The 27026-nt window shown below is 37.7% G+C and overlaps 1 protein-coding gene across 2 annotated transcripts in view; it reads right to left on the minus strand.

Moving 5' to 3' along the window:
- Frmd3 (FERM domain containing 3) overlaps positions 1 to 27026 on the minus strand; it is a 195166-nt gene that overhangs the window by 116576 nt on the left and 51564 nt on the right. For both annotated transcript variants that reach the window (XM_050123934.1, XM_050123933.1), the window contains exon 2: positions 16200 to 16304. In XM_050123934.1, coding sequence (XP_049979891.1) covers positions 16200 to 16304 — 105 coding nt within the window. The remainder of the gene's footprint in view (positions 1 to 16199; positions 16305 to 27026) is intronic.

The raw sequence follows: 27026 nt of genomic DNA on the forward strand, positions 1-27026 counted from the left end.
TCTTCAACTCTGAGACTGCAGGGGAATGGAGCTACAGAAGGAGTCTCCCATACCAAAAGTTTCCCTATCAGGATGAACTTAGTTTGGACCAGAAATGTTCGACTTCACTCCACAAACCCTGACCCCGAAAAATCTATTTGCTAGGATACTACTGGAACTCCTAGGCCCTAAATGTTCTCAGAAAAAACAAAAACATGCCACAGTCAACACCTGCAAGTTTCATACTTTCAACTCCCTGAGATAAGCCTGCCCCAAAGGTACTTGCGGCCCGATCTCTATTTAGCAGTGTGGTTGTTAAGGACAGTCGGCTTCTGTTGACGGTGTAGTTGTGCTCCCATTTCTTTTCCAGATGTCACAGTCATTTCATTCTAACATTTGGAAAACAGTGAGGAATTTCAGGGGGCTCCTTCCCCAGTAGACTGCTCTCTCTCTCTCTCTCTCTCTCTCTCTCTCTCTCTCTCTCTCTCTCTCTCTCTCCCTCTCTTCCTCTCTCCCTCTCTCCTGTCTCTCCCTTTTATTATACACGTTGAGACGTTCTCAGCATGCCAAACTCATTATGGGCTAAAATGCCTGTGGAATGACCTATTTAGCCCCGGCCCAGGTGAACAGTGCAAATCTCAATGATGCAACATTTCCCTCTTTCAGGGAGTTTATTGATTCCAGGGCTAACCTTGGTGTCTCCTTTCCTTTCTTTTCACTACTGATTTAATTCTGCAGCCTTTCTGATGTACAGAGTAGCTTTTTGTCATTTAGCCGTGCCACATCCAACATTCACACATTTAAGTAAGGCTCAGACTCAGTCTAGGGGTGCTATGTGCAGATACCATCACCTAAGCCTATGTGGTCTTTCAGCCTTCCAGGTCACTAGAATTGTGAATTCCAGGGATTCTTCAAGCTTCCTGCCTTTGGTTTTGCTAAGAGGTGACTAGAATTGGGAACGCCCATTCCAATCCCTAGTTTCTCATTTATGGTCACTTATTACCAGAAAGAAGCCTCAAATTTAACCTGCTCAAAGTGGAGTACAAGATCACCTTTCTTCTCACACGCTTTGGCTTGCCTCAAAACAAACCTCAAGGTGTTTGTATACCTGTCTACCGAGGTCTGTACTCACTGCAACATGAATAACATTTTTGACTTTCAGAGGGTCACACTGGCTCAAGCCACTTCACATTCCAGAATGACAGAAGATTTCTTTTTGTCTTCATTCTGGCCCTTTGCTTTATTTCTCCATTTCTGCACTTTTACCAGCTTAAACTTCTAAACATAATTCCCTAACCTTTCTCAGATGCTCATCTGGCTAATGAGCCTTTTCCTATCAAAGTAGAGCAGTCATTATTGTCAAATTGTCATGTGCTGATTAAACTGAGAAACTGGCTCTGGAATGTGGGATTTAGCCCTCCTACTTCAGACTCAAGCACGTGTTTTTATTAGAGTGTCTTCCAAATATCTACCCTGGGTAAGGCTCGCCCCCTGACTCTGTGACAGGGAAAAGGAGAACAAAACAGCCCAAGAAATAAACATTCACAGATCCTGATAGGGACATGTCACTGCCAGTGAAGAGCCACTCTGCTGGGTGTTAATGTCATCAGCTGCTTTACTATTGGCCCTCTCTGAGGTACTCGAATTGTTGTTCTTTCTACATGGCCTCTTTTGTCAACTCAAGCAGATAAGAGAGATCTGTGCCCCCAGACCTCTAAAAGCATATCTGATATCTTCAGAAAAGAAAACTAATGGACTATCCAACTCACTCACTCATCTGGCCACTCTGGCTATTGTTTTCAATACTTAGAATTCAGGACTGAAACAGCTGCGCTGAAGCCTCCTCAGTGTTAGTTAATCTCTCTGGTGAAGCAGCTCTTAGAAAACTTTAAAAAAGTTTCAGTTCAGTTAATATCTTTCAGGATCAATTCAATTCTTTGGCTGCTGCAGTACTCCAAAAATTTAAGAGAATTAGATATGACTAGAAAAAAAATCTTTCTAGATACTTGGATCACTCAGGGACCCAAATTATGATATTGATAATTTCAGTATTTGATCCTACCTTCTCAGTTTCTTCATCAAGTTCTCCCAACAAAGATTAAAGGCTTTCATTGCCCAGAGAGTCAAAGAGTTCTTCAGGCCAGAAGGATATCAACTACTATCTAACACATTGACCAATTCTATGGATCACCTCAAAGGCTCGACCCCTGAACTCTTTCATTGCCCCAATGAAGCACCCATTCCCTAAACAGAAAAACCTATCCAGAAATGAAGACCAGCCTACAAAATCCCCTACCTTTAACATTCTTAAGTCCAATTATATATTCCCTCAGGGTTGGGATATGGTGGGATAATCACAGTTTGACCCAAAAATATTCAACTCTGCTTCCCCAACAATGATCAGTGAAATTCCATTTGCTCAGAGCCTACTGCAACTCTGCACCCCTAGATGGTCTCAGAAAAACTGCAGAGAGGAACTTTCCTGAAACTCCGGAAACTTCCCTACCCCATCTCCCTGACTTTCACTTGCACCCCCCAGGCAAGCTATACTTCCAAACTGTAACCTTCAGCAAGGCTGATTAGGGGATTTGAACTTTTATGATTTTGGAGAGTTAGGAACGTTCCAGGTCCAGAGGCTAATTAAAATTTACTGAAGGTCATCTTTAGCCTTCAAAATGGTCATTTCATTTCCATTTATTTATTGGATCTAACATCCTGTGATAGATAGGTAAAAAAAACCTTATGAAAGCTTTAGGTGAGCAAAACCCTACTGCCCACCAGTGAAGGGACAAAGAACGCCGTCAGGCAGCATCTAAGGGGTGCAGCAGCTCTTCTCTCTGTTTTGCTGTAAGCCAACCCCTCTGATGTTCCATCAATGTATTGCAAAGTGTTTTGACTTACGACTTTCTTTGTTCTGTTATTATAAGTTCTTAATGAAATTGCTTTGTTGTTGGAATACAGGATTTAAGTAAACCTGTATTTTTCAGTCATGGTCATTCATATTTGGTTCCAAAACAAACTATCTCTTATCCCCTTTGTGGTGAGAGTTGTGTTTCTGTGTCAACAACATTATGAATTCAGGAGAGTCTATTTTATGTGCACCTGCCTGCTCCATACTAGAAAGGAAAAGAGCAGAGTTTCTGCACTTCTCTCTAACTTCCTTTTTTGAAGTGCATCTTGTATTTGTTCATTCTCCATCTTGCATTCTTGTCGAAGCAATTTCCGCCATTCTCTTGAAGAATCTGGTGGAAAACTACCCAACTCTACTCTAGGAACCCAAGGTCAAGATGTCCCTGCTACCTATTTAGCTCTATTGAACCACCTGCTTGTGCAAAACTCCCCCTTCAGCTATTTGCTTGTGTTAGTTTCTGCTAAATTGCTTGATTGTTCAAAAACCTCTCTATCTACTAAGCAACATACCAGAATGTGAATTTTGCCTTTAAAAGCCCCCTTTTCTAAATACTTGGGTCTACATCTGGGTCGCGATTATCTGAACATGGTTGCAACTGGCTGAAATAAAGACTTTAACTAGCTATACACTCTGTCTGAGATTTTATTTCTGTAGGGCTCTACATTGCTTTGCTGTCTTCCTATAAAACTCAAGGCTCTGCATTATACTTATTGTTTAATGTAAATTCATGCTCATAAAATGAAATAAAAGATATCAATCATTCATTGCTTACTGACTACGAGATGCCCTTCAAAATTTTCTTGCTGTGGGACAATGTTCTTGTACCCTGTAAAAATTTTTCACTTGTATTGGTTTAACAAAATGCTAATTTGCCAGTAGTCAGGCAGAAAGTATAGGCAGGGTGACTGGACCAGGAGGATTTCTGAAAAGGATAGGCTCAGTTTGCAGTCACCAACCGAAAAGCAAGATGAAAATGTCTCACTGAGTAAGTTACCAAACCATGAGCTTAGACATAGGTAAGAATTCTAGGTTAATTTAAGTTATAGGAGCTAGTTAATAAAAGCCTGAGCTAATAGGCCAACCACTTTATAATTACATCCCCCCCCCCAAAGAACTCTGAATCTAAGTTCCAATTCTTAGCGCTGGAATTCCAATCCCCACTCTGGCCCTGGCCCCAGGCTGGTGTATTGAAAGCCTAAATTGGATGGCTCTTTTGTAAATTCATGCCCCCAAATTAGGCACCAAATAAAGGATGATTAATAAAAACTCAGAGAAAGAAATTAGCATTCAGTATGCAGGTCAGAAAAGCAAAACAGCCCACCACTGGCTCTTACCTCTACCTCAGTCTAAAATGGCGATTCTGCCTTCAGAATGAGACAGTGAGTGAGGCCTGTTTCCTCCTGCTTTATAATCTTCTCTAGTTCTGAGATGGAGGGAAAGGGGAGGCGGCGGTGGGGAAGAGACAGAAATCTTTAATAAATAAATAAATAAATAAATAAATAAATAAGAGCATGAACAACTACCACCTGGTTTCTATGGCAACTAGTGTGGTTACTAGGATTAAAGGTGTGTATGTGTGTGTGTGTGTGTGATTGTGGCCTTGTCTGTAAGGCTGGCCAGTCTTTCTGATCCTCAGACAAGCTTTTTTTTTTATCAAAATACAAATGAAATGGCACTACAGTTTCTTCTTAAACAGGGTAGTTTACAAAACCATAATGAAATTCCAGAGAGAGGATCTTTAGCATCCCAGCTATGCAGCCTCCCACTGACCAGTTTGAATGACAATGCAATATTTTCTTTGATGAATATTGTTTATTTTCTCAGAAAATGAAAAACTGAGTGGCCAAATCAATAGTTTCTAATCTAATATGTCCAATCTGTAAAATCTTCACAAGCAGTAAGAAGACTTTTAACTGCTTCATTATTATGGAAAAATTCACCAAGAAACATGCATAGGCGAGCTTTTCCCAAAGAGCAAGTTCTTTTTTTTTTTTAGCCAAAATTATGTCAGGTTGTTTTCGAAAACCATACCAGTATTTAATAAAAAAAAAAATCAAAGAAGATAACTAATATATTCACTTAGCATATACAGAACATTGTGCAACAATATTCTCTGTATCTCAAATTCCACAAATATAAAGTGAAAATTGACCTAGCATAAATTAGGGGTATTTCAAGGGCTTAGAGTTATTATAAGGATAATAAATATGGGTCTCACAGATGCACTGTTGCATTTATAAAGATTTCTTGCTGTTGCCATTGTTTTTATTTAGTTTGCAAAATTTTGTAGATGGGCTTCATCATTCAGTGGGTTTCATGAAGGTGAATAATAAACAGATCCACTGTGATTAAATCACTTTCAGAGAAATAGGGGGAAAAAAAGGTAAGAGCAATCAGAGCCCTGCACATATTATTGTTTCATGAAGAGATTCACTGGTCATTTTGCTAGCCTCATATGTAAATAACATTTTCAGGTTCTCCATGCTTTAGCATCCTTTGAAATCCTTACCCTTCCTTTGCTGAATTTGAACCCATTTCTTTAAAGTCACTCTGATTCAGTTGCAAGTGTTCTCAAGATGATGTTAGTACTGGATGAAGGCTCAAAGAGAATGAAAGTCATTTGGGATTGGCTATGACTGCCAAGCAGAGGGGTAGAAAATATTTAAAGAATGCCTTTAAGGTGCTTACCATCTGTGCCCTAAATAAATAATTTATTCTAAATGAGCTAGTTTCTTCATTGTTCTAACACACCTCACAGTTTCTTATCAGTTCCCGTTTTCTGTCCTTTCAGGGTTTGTGTATCTCATCTACTTACAATGTGACTGATAGTTATTTTTTTAGGGCAACAATTCTTTTCCAAGGGGATAATCACAAGGCAAAGAGACTTAGCTAAAATAACCTAGTAATAATCGTGTTTCAAAGGATTATAGGAAACCACGTTTTCAAAGAGGGCTAAGTTTAATCTGTTAATAGTAGTTAAAACAACAGCCAAACAATTTCTATATTTTGTAATTCATGGATGTAAGCAAAGAAATGCATAGCATTTTCATTGCAATTTTGTATGAAATAGTAAAGGGTTACAAGTCACACCAAAGGTCACCATTAGGAAAATAGGTTAATAAACTGTACTTTGCCAATGTTCTGGATGATTAAAAATGAGTGTTTTATATGAGATAAAGTTTTATGTGTAACATATACAAAATTTTTAGACGCAATGCAGAATGAAAAAGTCCATTGCAACCTAGGGGAATATAGCCATAGCAAACATCTGTCAACAGCACAGCCACCTTTCCAGAAGTCCACAGTTCTAACATTACTTTGTGCTTTGCATGTTGTGATAAAAGGCATATAATAGCGAAAAGTTGTCAAGGAACACACAAAGAGCTTGATGCTTGGTAGGATCCTAAGAGTACCTAAAAAGTGCAAACCTGCCATTATGGAGTCGTTGTGCTTAATTTAGTATTAAATGAAAATAATATTTTTCTTAAAACTTATTTGGAAAATGTTTTGTAAAATGTTCCAAGGTGCAATTGTGTCATCAGTACACAAATGGTTATTAAAGTATTTAGATTTGACTCTTACTTATTATATGGAAACTGTTCTTCAGCCTACAGAATAACAACTAAGATAGTAAATGAATTATACATTGAGAAAACATTGGAAAAATTTGAATAATGTATCATAACTAATATGACTTGTTTTGAATTTAAATGTATAAAACATTATAAAATATATTTAAAAAGTAAAATCTAGGCCTCTAAAACTATTCTTTAACGTTCAGAAGCAATATAATAAAGTGATACCAGTGGGAGAATACATAGTATTGGTGAGAGGCACTAATTTAGGAGTGTTGGCTAAATAAATTTAGAACTTCAATATTTTTTGTGTGGCATTTTATCTGAGATGTTTCAACATTAATGTTTTCCCATGTATTAGTACATTCCATGAATAATAAAAAATAAAAAACCAGAAAACTAAGTTCTAGTTAGAGAATGAAAGTAAATTTTATGTAATTTTTACTTTACATGAAGATTTTCCAAAAAAAGAGGAAGACGGGAAGCTCAGCTCAGCACTCAGGGTCACCGTCTTTCTCCTTGACTGGTACAAGGGCAGCTTTCCGTAAGTTCGTTTGTTATTGATCTCTTTATCCTCCCTGTCTCACTTGTCATTCTCCTGTACATAAGGATATTATTTATTCATTTGCCAGGCAGCTTTCAGCCTTTTGTTTCTCCATTTTCTTCTTTTATTTCCTTTCTTTGCTTGCTCTTTCCATTAGAGTTAAGAGGTGGCCAAAAAAGTAGACTCTGAAGCATGTCAGCAACTTCTATTTTTACTAGAGACCTAGAGGTATAAAAGTATTATATGATGTACTTGGATGTTACATATAAGGCTTAGATAGTTTTCCTATTTTGTTTAAGTTCATTTGTTGCCTAGAACTATGGCATTTTAGTTTTAAAAATAAATAATTCTATTTTATTACTCAAACCTGGTATTCCTTAAGGCAGAAAAAAAATTGCCACGGTAATATGTGACTTCATGGATAATGTATTATTGCTGAACACTTAGTCTCTTCAATTATCTTGCAAATTAAGTCTCAAAATATACAGGCACTAAATTCCCATTACTAGGTCCATAAGATAAACTGAAGGAACAAGGAAAAATAGAGGTTGTATTGATTAGTGTTACCTGTATGTACCTGGAGGGCATCAGAATCAGATGAGACCAGAGATAAGTTGTCCTTGCTAGCTTTTTTTTTTTTTTTCCGGTCCTATTGATACTAGGTAGAGTGATGAAGAAGAGAAATGTCAAGTGATAAAATACTTTCATTAGATTGACCAGTAGGCAAGCCTGGCATTTCTTTATAAACAATTAATGTAGGAGGGCCCAACCATTGTGGACATTGCCAGTTCTGTGCAGGCGGTCCTGAGAAGTATAAGCCAGCTTGCTGAACTTAAGTTTAGACTGCAAGCCATTAAGCAGTGCTCCTCCTTTGCTCCTACTTCAATTTCTGTTTCCAGGTTACTGCCTTGAGTTCCTGCTCCAAATTTCATTCAAGCTGGACTACAATTATAAGTTAAAATAAATTCTTTCCATACCAGGTGACTTTTAGTTATCATTCTGATCACAGTAATAGAAATAACCAAGATAATAGTCTTTGTCTTTTTGAGAATGTTGCTTCTTAAGTTATTGGAATCTTCTGTAGGGTAGCTTCCACAATTCATTTTAACTTCCACAAACCAGGTTTGTTTTTAAACAACACATGACCTCTGATTTTTCAGTTTCCCTGTGAGATGGAAGAAAGGATCTTTGCCCAATATTTTGATATTGCTCTGCTTCCTTCCTTTTTATGTCCTAATCCTATGCCTCCCACAACTCTTTTCATGGAAACACTGCCTAAAATTTTAACTCAAGGCCTGATTTAGAGAAGCATATGTAATACCTCTCCTTTAATGTGCCTAGTATCCTCCATTTGGAGACTCATTCCTTCTACCTTCAGTTGAAACCCTGGCCACACACAAACTCCCAATATATAAGGGCTTTTAGTATTAACAAAATCTAGCATGACAATATCATAAGCCTTTTTTTTTTTTTTAAAAAAAAGAACACATTACTTTTGATGTAGGAAAGCTTAAAGAAGAAAGAGGAAATGTAGAAAGAAGCTAAATAAGAAGTTGAAATACAGTTTCAACTTTTCTCATCTGCAATGACAGTAGGAAAGGATGCATGGTTGGGGGTGGGAGATGGGTACAGATTCCTTTTGATCCTGTAGTCTACACTCTGTGAACCTGTAGGATAAGCATATTACCAAGTCCTTCTTATATTTCTGTCACTATAACTTTCTAGTACCTATTGTACACCACAAAGGCATGTGCTCAGTTATGTTCATAGCAGTGTTGTCAGTCAGAACCTGGAAACAACCTAAATGCCTCTCGACCTAAGAATGGATAAGGAAAATGTGGGTACATTTACTCAATGGAGTATTATACAGTGGGAAAAAGTAATGACATCTTCAAATTTCTGGGCAAATGGATGGACCTAGAAAACATCATATTGAATGAGGTAACCCAGACACAGGAAGACAAATAAAATATGTACTCACTCATAAGTGTCTTTTAGAGATAAAGCATACCAGCCTACAATTCATAATCCCAGAGAACCTACATCATAAAGAGACCCTAAGAGAGTCTAATCTATATGATAAGCAGAAAAAGACAATCTAATCTACATGGTAAGCAGAAAAAAGACAAGATCTCCTGAGTAAATTGGGAGCATGGGGATCATGGGAAAGGGTATTAACAATACATGATTCTTTAAAAAAATGAATACACCTTTTGAAGCAGACACCTTTCCACTTAATAGTAACAAGATCAATATATCAAAACAGTTCCCACCATGGCTCTGAAGAATGCTTGGTTCTCATATCCATCAGGGAAAAGCCCAAAGTAACCAAGTTCTGGTATTATAGGGATAAATTATGCCCTTAATGGATTCTTTGGTTTTTGCTTGAAAGGAAAAAATGATATCTGAGTGAATATGATCTTGACAGAGTTCTGGATAGTAAAGTAATAGAGAGCTTCCAGTCATTTACCTACCAGTAAAAGGTATTGCAGTCATTTCAGGAAAACATATGGCACAAGAACAAAAGACAAATTACATAGCAAGGATACTGACAATTTACTGTCCATTTGTTTGGAAGTTCTCCACAGAAGAAAAACTTAACTGCTTTGACGTAATGGTTTTTACTTCTGTAGCCATAATTGATTTTGTATTCTAGAATCTTGGCTAGCTTAAAAAGGAGCAGCAGTTGTAAAAAATAAAAGAGATGGTGGGTAAGCTAAAAAAGCATAAACTTCCATTCAAATATTCATCAACTCCAAATTCTACCTTTATGCTGATTCCTACAATGCTTTCAAGACTCTATACATCCCTGTGTCCTTAAGATGCACCCTAGTAGGTGAGACGGAGTAGGTAATTAATTTAGGCTTTCTGGTCAATATGGCCTCTGTCATACTACTAACTCTTTTTCAACTATAAAACCAGCCTTAGATAATAAACCAGTAAGTACTCTTAAATGTATTGAATTAAAATTTAACTAAGGAAAACATAATTTCTTTTTTTAATTTTATTGATTTTTATTGAGATCTACATTTTTCTCTACTCATATCCCTGCCTCTCCCCTCCCATTCAATCCTTTCCCAAGGTCCCTATGCTCCCAATTTACTCAGGAAATCTTGTCTTTTTCTACTTCCATGTAGATTATCTATGTATGTCTCTCTTAGGGTCCTCATTGTGGTCTAGGTTCTCTGGGATTTTGATTTGTAGGCTGGTTTTCTTTGCTTTATATTTTAAAACCACTTATGAGTGAGTACATGTAATAATTGTCTTTCTGCATCTGGGTTACCTCACTCGATATGATGTTTTCTAGCTCCATCCATTTGCCTGCAGAATTCAAGATGTTGCTATTTTATTCTGCTGTGTAGTACTCCATTGTGTAAATGTACCACATTTTTCTTATCCATTCTTTATAAAAACATACTTTGATGCCAGCTCCTATTATATAGTTAATAACTCCTTATATACACTAAAAAAAATAAATGGTCAGAATATGATATAATACCTTACAAAAATAGTTATCTGTGATTATTGCAAACTATATACGGATAATAACAAGCTATCAAAAGAGAAATTATGGGGAGTGAAGAGACGATTTAGTTATTAAGAGCACTGGCTGCTCTCACATTAGACCCAGGTGCATTTCCCAGTTTCCACATGGTGGTTCATAACTGCTTATAACTACAGTTTTAGGGAATCTGAAACCTTCTTTAGCACTAAAGGGGCATCAGGTTGTAAGTGGTACATATATGTACATACAGGAACACATACATACACATAAAATAAATATGGCAACTTGTGGAATTCATCAAATCTTATGATTTGTCAATGCAGATCACTAGTTCTCATACCATATTAATTCAATAACATTGTTAATGAACTGTTCTAAGGTCAGATATCCCCATGGGTCTATTTATACACTTTAAAATATGGCATATAAAATCAATTAAATAAGATAGATAATATGCAAGATTCATTTAAAAAACATAAGTACAATTTGTTCTGAGATGAAGAAACCGAGGGATACAATGATGAGGAATCTGCTCAAGGCTGTTCAAGAGGTAAATGACATCGACAGTCTTCCTATTGTTATATGGTAAAATTTTTAGCCATGGTCCTTGAAACTTTCAAGTCTTCTCTGTGCTAAGTCTACAGCTAACTGTGTTTGCCTCATTTTTCCTGTCTGCTCTATTTGGTCTTCCTCATTTCTCTTTCTAGAACATACCCTAAAATATGAGTGTCCCTTAGCTTTCTGATTCTCCTCCATAGCTCCACAATAAAATCCCAGGGTTTGAAGAAATAAAATATTTTATTGGCTACAACTATATCTGAGGACAAAAGCTCTTTATGTAGCTTCTGACTCGAATTTACAAACATTTACAGTCTCATTGCTTTAACTATGCTAACAGACTTTCCAAACTTAATACATTCACACTGTTACTGCTCAGTTTCTCTGCCTCTCATTCGGTGATTAGATCTATATGTACATGACACTCCAGCCAGTCATGTCATGGCTGCAGATGTTCTGAAACTGAATTCAGAGAGAAAGGGTCCCCCTACACCTTTTACCCCTTCCTTCAACCAAGGTACCAAAGCCCATGAAGATGAAGATGAAAGAAAGTTTTTTAGATTATTTCTGACAAGTCATCTGCTGAACACCTGCTCAACTTAGTCCTGCTCAAACACCAAACTTGTATATATCCTATGAGAGATAAAACTCATACAGGATGTTCTAAGTCAATAAACTATAGGGAAGCTTGTTACACAGCAAGTTAACTCATGCAGTGATCAGCTCCATGTCATGCTTCATTCATGTAAAGCAATTACAATTCAATTTTGAAAATGAACTTCTGATTTAAGCTCAAAAGGCCTCTTCAAATCGTTGTTGTCTGACTACACTGTTTGTATTTAAGCTGTGGGTCATAGCAATGGTAACCTCGTCCCAGGTTGACTTCAAATCTGACTCAAAAGCTATTTCAAAGCTTTGAAGTCTTTGGTTTAGAGTGGGATCTCATGGTCATGGCTGCTGTAAACCTCCAACTGCCTCTTCTTTATCCAATATATTGTGTAAACTTTATTTCTATAATTGATTCCTCTCCAGGTTCTTCTTCAACAAAGTCAGAGAAAGTTTCCTACACTGGATACTTTTTTGTCCTGACTCCAATTGGGTTAAAATTACATTTCTCACCCAATCCCTTATTCCTATAATTGTGTTCTGTTTCAAACAGAACAACGAGTTTGTATATTTGCCCCCTCTCCTGTTAAATCCCACACGGTACCCAGGAAGTTGTATTTTTAAAAATACTTCTTTTTATTTTTAAGTTATGTGTATGTGCATATGTCTCGGTGTGCAAGTTTATGTGAGTTCGGGTATCTGCAGAGACAAGAGGGCATTAGGATAACCTCAAACTGGAGATATGGGCAAATGTGATCTGGCCAATGTGGGTTCAGAAAGTCAAACTCAGGTCTTCTGTAAGAGCAACAAGCATTGCAAACCACAGAGTGATTTCTCCAGCTTCTGAAATTGTGACATTTGACCCTTGCTGATCTTTAAAAACAAAAGAATTTATTAAGCAGGCCAATCCATAAGTAGGGACTTCTGCTTGCAGTAAATCCTGTTGTTTTCAGGGCTGTCCTGAATCTTTGGTTCCTTTCCTGTTCTCAGTTATGAGCATATGAGAAGCAATTACCCTGAGGAGGCCAGCAGGAAGCAGCCTTTCAATAGAAGGAGCAGGTGGTGGGACATAATACCATCTGGCTTCCTGCCACCAGCCCAGTAGTTTATTTCATTCTGTGTCCTCCTGAAGGTACTTGTAGAAAAAGTAAGCTGTTCTTATACAGACAAGATTTTTTCCATCATTAATAGGCTCATCATCTGACTTCCTATGTAAAGATCAGGACTGTATTTACCTACATTAAGAGGAGGTACTAATACTTAGGACCCCAGAATATAAACCAATCACCTATAGCCTAAGTGTGGCATAATTCTTCTTTGGGTGGGTTAGTGGCTAGAGTATGCTTAGATCTAATAATAATGTCTGACTTCCTTGCTTAGATTTAGAGAAAATGATGAGGAGCTACTGTAGTCAGACTTCCCTTGGGTCACCAGCTCACAAATAATAACAAGGAGACTATTATTAATTATGAAACTTAGCCTTAGCTTAGGCTTTTTCTCAACTAATTCTTATAACTTAAATTAATACTCTGCCACATGGTTCAGTTACCTCTCCTCTGTACTGTATGTTTAATTGCTTCAGTATTTCTCTGGAGTGTTTCTCTTGTGTCTAGATTCAACCCAAGTTCCTCTCTTTCCCCAGAAGTCCTGCATATTCTTTCCTGCCCAGCTATTGGTCATTCAGCTCTTTATTAAACCAGTCACAGTGACACATCTTTACACAGTGTCAACAAATATCCTGCAACAGGGTAGAGAAATATGGCAATAAATCTAGTACAAAGTGTTGTAATCTGCTGGCCATGGCCTGACCTGTCACCTGGGTACTCAGTCCTTTGAGAGACAAGCCCCACCACTCCCAATCTATCCCCCCTCCCCTGCTAAGGCAAGGGGATCTCTCACCTCCTTTCCAGTCTCTCTTTTCTCTTTCTCTGTTCCCCTCCTTTTCTCTCCCCTCCCACTCCATACTCACTAAATAAACTCTAAATCTAAGCTCTCTACACATGGTGTATCTGTCTGTCTTCCACTCGCCAGGGACCCGCGTGGTTTTGAGTCACCCTCCACTGCCCCTTATGGGACTGGCCTCAGATCACCTGCATCATGAATGATAACACGATGTACATTTAAATTCATAATTATAGAAATTAGTGTTATAAAATTCAGCTACTTGTATAAAAATCTATTCCAAATGGAACTTACCCTCATTAACTGAGAACCATGGGAGAACAAATATGGTAGATTTAAAATAATAATATTCCACAGTGATTTACCATCAATGAGGCTGACAGGAGGTACAGGTAACCCACTAACTACACAGTGTGGGTAATTACACTTGGCTTCTCTAGTTCACCTGGTTTTCTTAATTAATTAGATTTTTATAAATAAATCATCAAGGACTCTTAGTAGTGTCCCCCCTTCCTTAAAAGAAGTTACAAACATTTGTTCTACAGGCACTAAACATGTCTTAAGTACTCACCTGGACCTAGTCAAAGCCTAATAATTACAAAAGCAATAGCATCAATTCATAGTGAGAACAACATGTAACGCATAGTCAATGTGCGCCATATACCACATGCCAAGCATGACATAACTATTCTAATTCTCTTAAAAGTGATGAAGCAAATAGTTTATTTATTAGTTCCATTGGGAAAGCACACAGAAGTTAAATAACCCGGTGTGTCCAGCAGTTTACTAATCAAAGGAAGTAAAGATTCTAAAGCAGATCTTTTTGAGTCCACGAGATATGCAGTTTTAAGAGGTTGGACTGTAACTCAGTGGTTGAATACTTGCCTACCATGTAAAAGGCTCCGAGTCTGATCCATAGCAATGGAAACACAAAACCAAATAAAAATTATTCAAGCATGGTGCCACAAAACCATATGCCTATAATTTTAGAAGCTACAAGGTTGAAGCCAGAGGATGTAGAAGAGTTTTAGGCCAGCCTAAAGTAAATGTGAGATCTTGGCTTAAATTAAAATAAGAATCTTTCCAGTATTGTACAACAATAACACTGCAACTGATGTATCTATACAAGGTCATAGCAGCTAATAAATATTGAGAAAAACAGGTATGGCTGTTGTGGTGGCTTGAATAAAAATGGCTCACTTAGGCCCATAGAGAGTGGCACTATTAGGATGTGTGGCCTTGTTGGAGTAGCTGTGGCCTTCTGGAGGAAGTTTGTCACAATCCCTTCCTGCTTCCTACGGATCAAGGTGTAGAACTTCAGTTACTTCTCCAGCACCATGTCTGCCTGCATGTCACCATGCTTTCTGCAGTAATGGAGCAAACCTCTGAACTGTAAGCCAGTCCTAGTTAAATGTTTTCCTTTATAAAACTGGCCATAGTCATAGTGTCTCTTCATAGCAAAGACAAAAACCAAAAACCAAACAAAACCAAAAATCCTACTAAGACAGTTGTAGCATGGTTGTAGTGATCTTTTCTGCTGCCAGTCTTCTTTTCCAGGCAGCTTCTATCTCCAGGCTGTCTCCTATGTGTTGAGAAGTAGTTTCTACAGTATTCCCTATCCAGTAGTTAATCACTGATACAATACAGTAGCAGGTGACTATAAACAGGTTTTTATAAAGTACTAATTTATGTAAGAAGTAAAGGAAACCTCATAATGTATACATCAATATTTTAGTTATGACTTATGTGTGGAAAACTGTAGAGAAGGAGAAGTAACCTATATCAATAAGACTAATGATTAGTATTTTGTTGGTAGTTGGGAGAATTGGAAAAGGCATAAAAAGGAGAATAAGGAGCAAAAGTGGGGAGAGATGTAGAGAAATTGTTTAATGATAGAATAAAAAGAGGGACTCAATAAATGTACTCAGATGTCATAATATCTGTAAGGTCAGCCTCTGCCACTGGCTGTATGACAGTAAGAGGAATGCATATGGGAAAAGAGAAAACAAAAAATGGATAAAAATGAAAAAAACTGAACGGTAGGGTACAATGTCAGCTTGTTACATTGATCTGTTTTATTAAATAAATAAGAAACAACTGGTAGGGAGAGGATAGCTGACTGGAGAGATAAGAAAATAAAAACACCCTCAAATGGCCATAAGATACTTAAGGACATGTTCCACTTCTTTAGCTATCAGGGAAATGTTTCTATCTCTCTGTAAGGAAACCCTTTCCCTACTAAGTCCATTCCTCCCCTCTGCCAGTAAGTTGTTATGTCTGTGTGTGTGTGTGTGTGTGTGTGTGTGTGTGTGTGTGTGTGTGCGGGCGAGGGGAGTGGTGGAGCTCTCCATAATTAGATTATATGTAGCTACTCTGAGGAGGTTTGCAGAGCAGAGCAGCATTTCTGTTCTTTCATGAGAGACCAGCTTCCTGAAAAGCCTTTCCTTTCCCTCGTCCTTCCAGTTAGGTAGTCTTCCAGTCACACCAGCAGTTTTATTTCCCATGCCAATAACTCATGAGAACAAAGGTACCGTAAAGGTTCTGGAAAAGATGCCACAGTGCCTGGCATGCTTGGCCTTTCCCTAACCCCACAGTTTGAAGATCAAGATTGGCTCTTACCCTCTGCTTCTCTGGGTCCACATAGCGAATTCCAAAGTAGTCCTTCTCCAGCAAGCTGTAGTAGTTGCAGATGTGCTCAATAAGAAACTGCCCTTTGGTCTCCCTCTGCAAAAGAAGTGCATTTAAATTACAGCCAGAGCCCACAAGCACATTCGCATTCCATTTCCAGCAGCCCTTACTTACCCAACTAGTTCTGTGCTTAGAACAATGGATTTGGTTACTTTAGACACTGCCATAAGGTTTTCCAATATTTTTTAATTACAACCTCAGCACAGAACAGATTTTACTAGGTGGACAGATCAGCAATTTTCTGGTTGTGACCAAGTGAGTGACAAGAAGCAGTTGATAGTAGGAAAGCCTTAATTTTATTCGTGGTTGAATGGGATTAAAGTCCATTAGAGCAGGAAAGGCATCACAATGAATGTATGACAGCTTGTGCATATCCAGGCAGATCGAGAAATAGAAGGGTGAAAGAAAGTACAGCTAGGAAAAACAGAAACCAATAAAATCCAAAAACCAAAACCAACAAAAACACAACCATCTCAAACTCCAACCACAGAAGACCACTTTCTCCAGTGAAGCCCCCAATTCTAAAGGGTTCAAAGACTCTTCAAATAGCACCTTCATCTGGGAAGAAAATGCTAAAACACATTATCCTGCAGGGAACATTTGACATTCAAACCATAAAAATGAGCCATCACACACACACACACACACACACACACACACACACACACACACACACACTTTAAATCACAAGAAAACTCAAAGGTGGAATCAATGGGACACATAACAATATCTACCACTGGTACAAAGAGCTCTTGTGTGTTCTGCTGTTCCATTCTATTACAGGTCATTTAATTTACAATATTCATAACTGAGAAAACATTTCACAATCAATACCGTGAGGGAAACCACAATTTACAATTAATGGTGCCCCTGAGTCCTTGCTCTAAATGGTTTTTGTTATTCACTCATTCAGTTTTCTGAGAAAACTGAGCCACAAAGTAATCCAGTGACTTGTCTAATATTATACAACTTGTATGAATCAAAGTAGGATCTCAGTCAAGGAGAGTGGATGTGAGATGTGGATTTCTGTACAACTGCAGTGTCATTCTGGAATATTCTGAGAACACTGAGAGACTTGAAGTGCTATGAAATGTATTAGCATATCCTGACTCCCCCAGCAATGTTGTGAAATTCACTTTCTTCAGTTTGAGAACCATGATAAATCAAAAGAGAAGAGCATACTTTAATAACATTGCTGACAAGGGATTGGAGAGATGGCTTAGTGATAAAGATTGTTGCTCTTGCAAAGAACCTAGAATTGGTTCCTAGCACCTACATAGTAGCTCACTAATATCTGTAACTCCAATTCCAGGTAATCCATTGCCCACTTCTTGTGTCCTTTGGCAGACAGACAAAACATATCATCATACATATACAATAAATAGATCTTCTTTAGTTGTTGATAGATATATGAACTACTTCAGGGGTGCATTGTGACCTATAAATAGAAATTTTGAAATTTGAGAGATTAAGGGCCATTGTTCCCAGATTAAAAAAAAAAACAGTTTTAGGCAGAATATATGACACATCCTGTCTTAGTTACTGTCCTGTTGCTATGCAGGGACACGATGACCAAGGAAACTCACAGGAGAAAGCTTGTTTACAGAGGGTGAGTACATGACCACCATGGGAGAGAGCAAGGCAGCAAGCAAGCATGGAAGTAGTAACTAAGAGTTTACATCTAATCCACAAGTAAGAGAGAGAGAGAGAGAGAGAGAGAGAGAGAGAGAGAGAGAGAGAGAGAGAGAGAGAGAGATTTGGCATGGCATCATGGTGGATTTTTGAAACCTCAAAACCCACCCCCAGTGACACACCTCCTCCAAAAAGGCCACACCTCCTAATCCTTCCCCAACTAATTCTACCAACTAGGAACCAAACATTCAAATATATTAGTCTGTGAATTTCTTCTCACTCAAGCCTCCACACATCTTTAGTCAGAGCACTCTGTAGTCTGAAGCAAGATGATCCTTGGATCCTTGTTAGTTCAAGGCCATCCTGGCCTACATATTGAGTTCCAGGTCAGCCAGGCTGACGCACTGAGATGTCAAAGGGGGGAATGTTACAGAGTCTTCACATCACTCTCCAGGATCTAGCTGGGTGAATCCTTCTGTTTCTCTTGTCCAAACACCCTATCCACCCCATCCCCAAGAGTCAGTCCATCTTTTACATCCAATGCCCAGCTTTTTTTTTTTTTTTTTTTAAAAAAAACCATCCCTGCCTGTGCAACAACCAACTTTGAGGCTTTGGCAAGGAGCTATCCTCTGAACCTGATTCATAGGCTCCTTCCACACCACTTCAAATCTCTCCACTCAACCTCATCCTGCACATCCTTCTGCAGGACTTAGCTCAGTGAAGCCTTCTGATTCTGTCTTCCTAACCCACTCCTAAATTCCCCATAGATAGCTAATGTCATACATACTGTGCTCCAGACTAGCAAGACCACCCTTGATTAGACTGCAAGCAAACTTTAGGCTTCTACCAGGATCCACCTCAGCTGCTCCTGACCAACACCAATGACAACGTCAACTCCCTTCTACCACCACAACCACCTTGCCATACAACCAGATGCTGCTCTAGGATCTAGTCAGGTGAGTAATTGTGTTTCTTCCCACCACACGGTTTCCTCCAAACCCCACATCTATCCCCACACTCCAAGTTTGAATTGGAATACCCATTCTACATACTAGCCCAATTATCTGTGTCCTTCTTACTTCATCCAAGCATTTAGACCCAACCTAATGTGCACGTCTTCCCTCAGGCTCTGACCTGCTTTCTCCATGTCAGACATAGACCTAATAAAGAAGTCCACAGGCACAGATACCATTGGAAAAACACAAATAACACTACCCCCTCCCCATGCACAAAAATCCAACAACCTAACAAATGAAAAGCCTCCAGTCCTCCAGAACTTTCTTTCTTTCTTTCTTTCTTTCTTTCTTTCTTTCTTTCTTTCTTTCTTTCTTTCTTTCTTTCTTTCTTCCTTCCTTCCTTCCTTCCTTCCTTCCTTCCTTCCTTTCTTTCTTTCTTTCTTTCTTTCTTTCTTTCTTTCTTTCATAGCTCTGGCTGTCCTATAACTTGCTCTCTAGGCAAGGCTGGCCTTGAAATCAGAGCTCTATCTGCCTCTGTCTCTGAAGTGCTGGGATTAAAGGTGTGTGCCATCACTGCCCATCTTTTCTGTAGGGATTTATGCCAGTAAGAATTATTTACATGAGCCACAGGACACATAACTTAAAAGAACAATCATAAACTTTGACAAAGATATATTGGAGTTTAAAGAAGACAAAAAGAAACAGCTCATTGAAATAAAGGAAAAAGAATTTAAAGAGAACCCGTATCTGGATGATGTACAAGAGAAAGCAAACATAAGGGTGATGGAAATGAAAGGTCCGGTCTGGGGTGGTATTCATGACTCCAGTTGCCACTGAGGGCTCCGTGGATACCCGGAACTTGGGACCATGTTGATGCCCCAGGGCCATGCTACCCACAGGGCATGCTGGTCTGACGGACCTGTGCTGCCACTGGGCTGCCGTGGTGTTGTCCCTGCCTGAGCTGCTGCCAAGGGCCACGTCTGGGTCTAACCTTCCTGCTGTAGCTGAGGTCTGTGGAGGATGTCCACAGCCTGTGGTAGCATGGAGTTCTTTGGAATCATGCTGTGCTCAAATGGCTCCACCTTTCATTGCCCCTGGGATGGCTGATCCTGCCCCATGGTGGTTACTGCAGTAGGTGAGCTGGCCCTAACTCTCCAGGCACGGGAATGGGAGAGCTGACCCTATCCTCCCAGTCTGTCTTGTGGTGGCAGTGGGTGAGGGAAAAATGTCCTCCTCCCCTTCCCTATTATCACCTGCCTAAGTCGAGAGAACTGGCTCCTAGGGTCACAAGTGTGGGAGAGTCAGCTGCAGCACTTGAGAAAGTAGCCTCTGCTTTGGGTCTGGCAAACACACTAGAGCTGACCTTGTTGTCAGGGATGTAGGTGAGCAAGCAATGAGGGACAGGGAGTAAGCTGGGGTAGGAATGGATGATCCACAAAGAATCAATAAAAGAAAATAATATATAAGACTTAGTAATAGTGATGCTGTATTCAAAGCAAAAAATACATTTTACCAATAAGGAAAATTTACTGTGAATTTCTTGTTTAATTAAAAAAACTAAATGAAATATGTATATTAAAAATTTTAAAAATATTCTAAAAGAATTTATAGCCAACAAAAAAAATTAAGAAAATGCAGAAAGAAATAATTTAGGTTGAAGAGAGGAATGAGTATTGCCAAGAAACTGTAAAGAAATATAAATCCATAATGACCAAAACACAAATTACCATGGAGAATATGAACAACAATACAATAAACACAAGTAACACACATATTTTAACAGCATTAAATATCAACAGTTTCAGTTCTCCAATAAAAAGTTATAAATTGGCTAAATGGATCAACCAATTTCTTCTCTGTATTGCCTTTATGAAAAACATCTTAGCTTTAAAAATAAGTATTCTCTTATAGGTAAATGAATCTGGTTCTAATCAACAGGAACCAGAAATCAAGAAGCAATCACTGTCCTAATAATTGAGAAAATAGACTTCAAACTAAAATTAATCAGAATATATAAAGAAAGCCATGTTATTCTAACAAAGAAAACACCTAATGAAGGTGACATTACTTTCCCAAACCCTAGTGCACCCAGTTTTATAAAACATGCACTACTGGATTTAAAGACACAGATTAACATTAACTATTAATAGTAGGTGATTTCACTACCCAACTTTCTCCAAAAGACAGGTCATCTAGACGAAGTTAAACTTAGACACCTTAGAATTTAATGATACCTTACACCAAATGGACTTAAAGTAAAGCTTCTGAACCTTCCATTCAAATACATGGAAGCTACTCTAAAATAGACTACACAATTCATGAAATAAATATTTACAAATTAAAAAAGATACAAATAACTCCACATACTAACTGATTATAAGTTAATACAGCTTAAAGTTGACAGCAAAGAAGTATTTAGTAAACACACAGCTTCATGAGAGGAAACACTTCAGTGCTGAATGATGAAGGCTTCAAAGACAAAATCAAGAATGAAATAAATTTTTTCCTGGAACTAAATGAAAATGAAGATACAACACAACAAAATCCCCCAGAACACAGTAAAAGCAGTCCTAAGAAGGATGTTTTTATCCCTGAGTGTCTATATTACAAGACAAATCAGAAAGAGCACAAATAAGTAACATAATTATGTATTTCAAGATTTTGGAAAGGCAAAAGCAAAAAAATTTGAATCAAATTGCCTACTTAAATAATAAAAATTGAGTAGAAATTAATGAAATAGGAACAGAGAAAAGGAAGAAATAATGAATATAAGAGCTATTTCTCTGAGATCAACAGATCCTTGGATGAACTAGCTAAAAGAAAGACAATTAACAGGATCAGAACCGAAGAGGCTAACATACAACAGACAAAAAAGAAGTTCAGAATATTATAATGGAATACTTTATAGACCTATACTCCATTAAGCTATAAAATAATAAAAAACATGAATTTTCTAATTCAGTCAAACCACCATACTTAAACCAAAAACTTTATAATTATAACTACTGTAGATATTAAAACAGCCACTCAATATCCTTCCAGTTAAAAGACAAGACTAGGGGCACATAGTTTCACAGAAGAATCCTACCTGACTTTCAAAGAAGATTTACAGCCAATCCTATGGGGAAGGAAAGAAAGAAAAAAGGGGAGGGGGCATTCCCCAAAATTTTTGAAGCCAGTATCACTTTAATACAAAAATCAGATAAAGATACAACTCATATGAAACTATAGACCAATATCTCTGATGAACACAGATTATTCAATAAGTGTTTCCAAGCCATATTTTATTCATGTCTATAAAGACATGAATAAAAAATGATTTACTGTAACCAGTTGGCTTTATTCCTGAAATTCAGGAATGGGTTGTCGTAAATATATCAGTAAACTACATAAACGGATCTAAAGAATTCAGGGGAAACCCTTTGAGAGAATACAATATGCTTTTATGGCAAAAATCCTTGAGAAAGGACTAGAGTTAACATTCCTCAATGCAATAAATTCAATATATATATAAAATCAATAGCCAAAATCAACATAAATGGAGGGAAACAAAGCAATCACACTGAAATCAGGAAGTGATTTAATGATATTTTGAATGGTATAAGCTTGATCCAGAAATATAAATATTGCAGGTTCTTTTCACCTGAGATTTTGATCTCCAGATCTTCACATGGGAATACGTATGCTGGGGTAATTACAGTAACCAGGAAAGTAAAAATAGACCATTGTTAGGAGAGAAGATAGAGGAGCAATAAAAGGGAGTAGCACCTTACAAGTGGCCTAATGGGGGAAACGGAAGAAAACTTGGTGGAAGGGCTCTAACTATGAAAAAGGTGATAGATATATACAGAAAAGGGTGAGAGGAGGGTTGCAAAAACACTAAGAATTTCTGAAACATTCTTAATAAGCTATAATATCAATTACTACCTAAAATATATATAATACACATAAATTAGTTTTTACATGTACTTAAATAGTTTAAATAAAGTTTTCCTATCTGAGCTTTCAATGCTCTCCCAAGAACAATAGACCATCTAACAAACACCCTATCACTAGGCTTCAGAAGTCCTTATCAGTATAGGCTACTGTTATAGTCACCAGAATTGGAAGTTAAGTTCCTACTGCTGAAGACATCATATACTTCTGAAGACACTGATAGTGGACCTGATCTGAATGTCTCTTCCCTGAGGACTACATTTCATGGTACCAAAAGGTGCAAAGATTTCAAATAAGGGAAGTTAATAACCTACAAAGAGTAATAACCTAGCAAAGAGCAGTATGGCACAATAACCCTAAGAGAGCTGTAGTGGCATGCATACACTGGCAATAACCAACAGCTCTCTGAATGGACTCAGGGCTACCTCAACAAGAAGAATTATGCCTGGTACTAGAATTCTCACAAATACCAAGGGCTAGTGAAGCAATTGATTTTGAAGAACATACAATTGCCACTATACTAAACTGCCATCTGCCATAACATTCTAAATAGTTGTCCTTAAACCCATAGAAAAATATGGTGTACACTCCTCATCATGGAAACTTTTTTTTGCTGTAGAAAGAGACTATTACATAAAACTACAACTAATCTAAATTCAGAGTTACAGAGCCCATTCTGAACTGACTCATCTATAACACAACTCCTGTACACAAGTGTCAGAGATCACTGTGAAAGATGTGGTAGAAATGCAGTAAGAGGGAAAGGAACAAGGTGTTTGTGTTTTAGGATCTACACCTATGAAGTCTTACCAACATTACAGCATAAATATGTCCTGAATGAAGATATCACCACTAAATAATAACATGAATGTCTTAAAGACCAGGAGGCCTCAAGTCTACAGAAAAATGTCAGGCAACTAAGGAATTCTGAAAACAGGAGAAGTAGTCTTCTCTAGAGAAAAGCACATAAATTTTATTCAATACCAAATGGTCAGTTCTAAAAACAAATACATACAAAGGCAATTTTCTAAATTGAGTGATAGTTGTATTTATGTATTTAGGAATACAGATAGAAAGACAGAGACATAAATATGTAGATGGATACAAGAAAGATGATGATAGATGGATAGATCATATATATATATGTATATATATAATAGGTAGATCAATGATAGATGATAGATGGACATTAGATAGATAGATAGATAGATAGATAGATAACAATAGTTAAGGAAAAAAGAGCCATGAATTCAAAGGGCTGTACAGGAAGACTTGGAGGGAGAAAGGCCAAAAGGAATATTATGCAATTGTATTATAAACTCAAAAACTTAAAAAAATTGTCTCGAAGAAGGAGGCTATTTTGTTTTATGCTCTACATAATGCATAATGGCATTTAACAAAGCACTATTACTAGCTGCTGAGGAAGTTGTGATTAGTAAGCCAACCCTTGGTCTGAGTTTACTAAAAATATCATTGGGTATGTAAGATTGTGCTGTGGTCTGAAACCTCTATTGTTTTCCTGAAACCAAGTTCCAGTTACTTCTATGAGCTGTGAGGCTTTATTTCTTCCTACAAAGTTGAAGATAAATTATCAATATAAATTTCATCATAAAATTTGGTAATTGTTTTCTAAAACTGCTCACTGAAATGACAACTTGTGCCTCAGGACAGCAGAATTCAATGTCCAAAATATTCTAAATTTTTTTTTGAGTTTAAAGAAGTTGAACTTGATCTACTAACTGAACATAATAGAAGCTCATCATTCAAGATTGATTATAAGCTCCTGTAAGTGACTCTAGAATAAGCAGCAACATCTTATCACACGTGAGATGAATTTTAAAAAGCTATGTGGGTCAAGGATTCTTCATAAGGAATCAAAAAGTCCTGCTTTTGCATAACATACTTGGATGCCTTTTTCCTCCTAAGGGAAAAGTCTGGTTTGTTGATACCTCCAATTTCTAAATTTCTGTTTATAGGTCATGTTCTATCCCTAAAGCGTTTTATGAATTTTTCAGCATTTTTAAAAAATCTCTTAGACTATTTTTAGCGAATTACCAGATCACCAGTATATAGACCTCAGCAACACCTCCTTAAGATTATTCAAGATCCTTGAGATAAAATAAGTACTGCAAACACTGAAATGACTAGAATGTGTAAATGTGAAGATTGTAGGGATAATTAATTTGTATAAAAGCAGATTAGGACAACTGGAATGAGTTCCCTAAAGGATTTGATATTAGTATATATTGTACCAAACTAATATAAATATAAGTAAGTATTCACTGTTAAAATACTTTAGGCAATTTTTTTTCCTGGAGGTTTTTCATAGACTATGTTGTAATATGAACTGTTTGTTAGAGTCTTTAATTAGATTAGTGCAGAAATTCATTTTCAATGTGTTTTCTATTGGGATTGCTTCAGAACAGATGGGCGAAACAAACATAGAACCCATTCCAGAGAGCGTTTAGTCTGATCAAAAGTGGCACTATATACGGTTCCATGTGGGGACTTCTTTAATTTAGAGGTCTCAAAATGTGAGTGGATAGGTGCTTTCTCCACATTCTCTACCTTTTTGGTGAGATAACTGTCTATGTGTAAAGATTCTTAACCTTCTGCACAGACCACACCTTGTCTGAGGGTCTTCTGTGAATTGGAACCAAGCATCCTGCCTTTGTGTATGGCAGGATACTTGGCATAATTTGGTGTACCTAAAAAGACAAATTTAAGTGGGCCACCATTTCAGCTGTCTTTGTACAAAATGACAATGTGTTTGAGCATAGAAGGCAGGGAGTTTTTGTTAATGAAAAGCCTCATTCTGTCGCCCTTGCATCAGACTGCCTAACTGGATTCCTTATAGTGGTGCAAGAGTGGGAAACAGCAGGTCAGTGGACATCCATGTATGTACAGTTGCTCTGTGGCCTACAATGTGGAATGGGGCATCTTACCTGTGTTAGAAATGCTGCCAGAGAATTAGCTCTCCTTTCTAGCAGATTCTAACATGACAACAATACACCAGCTAGATTCCTTTGGAAGTAATTTTGAGAGGAGAAATACCTTTAGTGTCTCTGAATTTCTATTACCTAGTCTTATAGTTAAGTTATTACCTATTTCATGGGAGTATTAAAGATGATTGTTAGGCATAGTGGGTACACCTGTAATTCCAGTGGTTGAGAGGCAGAGGCTTAGGCAGGAGAACTGCAAGATCTAAGTTAGTCTGGGCTACATAGTGAAACATAAGAACTACATCGCTTCTGACTAGACAACATTGTATACAAAGACCGATTCAAAAAGTGAATAATAACAATGATAATATGTAGAAGGAGCTGTGGGTTGTGTTCCTGTCACCAGGCTCCCAGTCGCCTGGCTAGCTTATGCCCCAAAATAACAACACACAAACTGTATTCTTTTAAACACTGCCTGGCCCATTAGTTTCAGCCTCTTCTTGGCTAACTCTCACATCTTGACTAACCCATTTCTATTAGTCTGTGTAGCATCATGAGGCAGTAGCTTACTGGGAAGATTCTAGCCTATGTCCATCTTGGGCTGGAGCTTCATTGAGCCTGCCCCAGAGAGGAGAGGCATGGCATCTGCCTCACTTCCTCCCAGCATTCTGTTCTGTTTATGCCACCCACCTATGTTCTAACCTATCAGGCCAAGCAGTTTCTTTATTAATTAACCAATGAAATCAACAGATTGATATATGACACTCCCACATCAATAATAGTAACAAACAAATTTAAAGACTGACAACAAGGAGATGTTTAGTAAATGAAAACCACAATCAAGTGTGGTGGCAAATGCCTGTAATCCTAGGAATCAGGAGGCTGAATCATGTAGATTATAAATCCAAGGCAAGCCTGGGCTATACAATGAGATTCTGCATTGAAACAAAAGAAATAAACAACTGTATTATAATACAATAGGAAGGCATTTTACTTATGATGCCATGGTCCTTGTCTGAAGGCTGTCACATGGACTCAAGTAAGCAGGATTTTCCTATTAAACGCAAATTGAAAATAGAACTTGTTATTCTCTCATGAGATGGGTTTTACTTATTTATGCCTCAAAGAACCTGATTTTTGTAAACACCAACTAGGATACTTTAAAAATTTTTTCTTATCAGCTAAATAAGAAGGTGATCCCAAAGAAAAACATATAGCTATCCTCCTGATTATGGGAAGTAGACAAGATTGCCGGGCAAAAAATGGGATCTTGGGGGTGGGGGAGGAGGGAG

Source organism: Alexandromys fortis, unplaced genomic scaffold, assembly GCF_014885135.2.
Source record: "Alexandromys fortis isolate MF-2015 unplaced genomic scaffold, M_Fortis_MF-2015_v1.1 scaffold_166, whole genome shotgun sequence".
Taxonomy (NCBI): domain Eukaryota; kingdom Metazoa; phylum Chordata; class Mammalia; order Rodentia; family Cricetidae; genus Alexandromys; species Alexandromys fortis.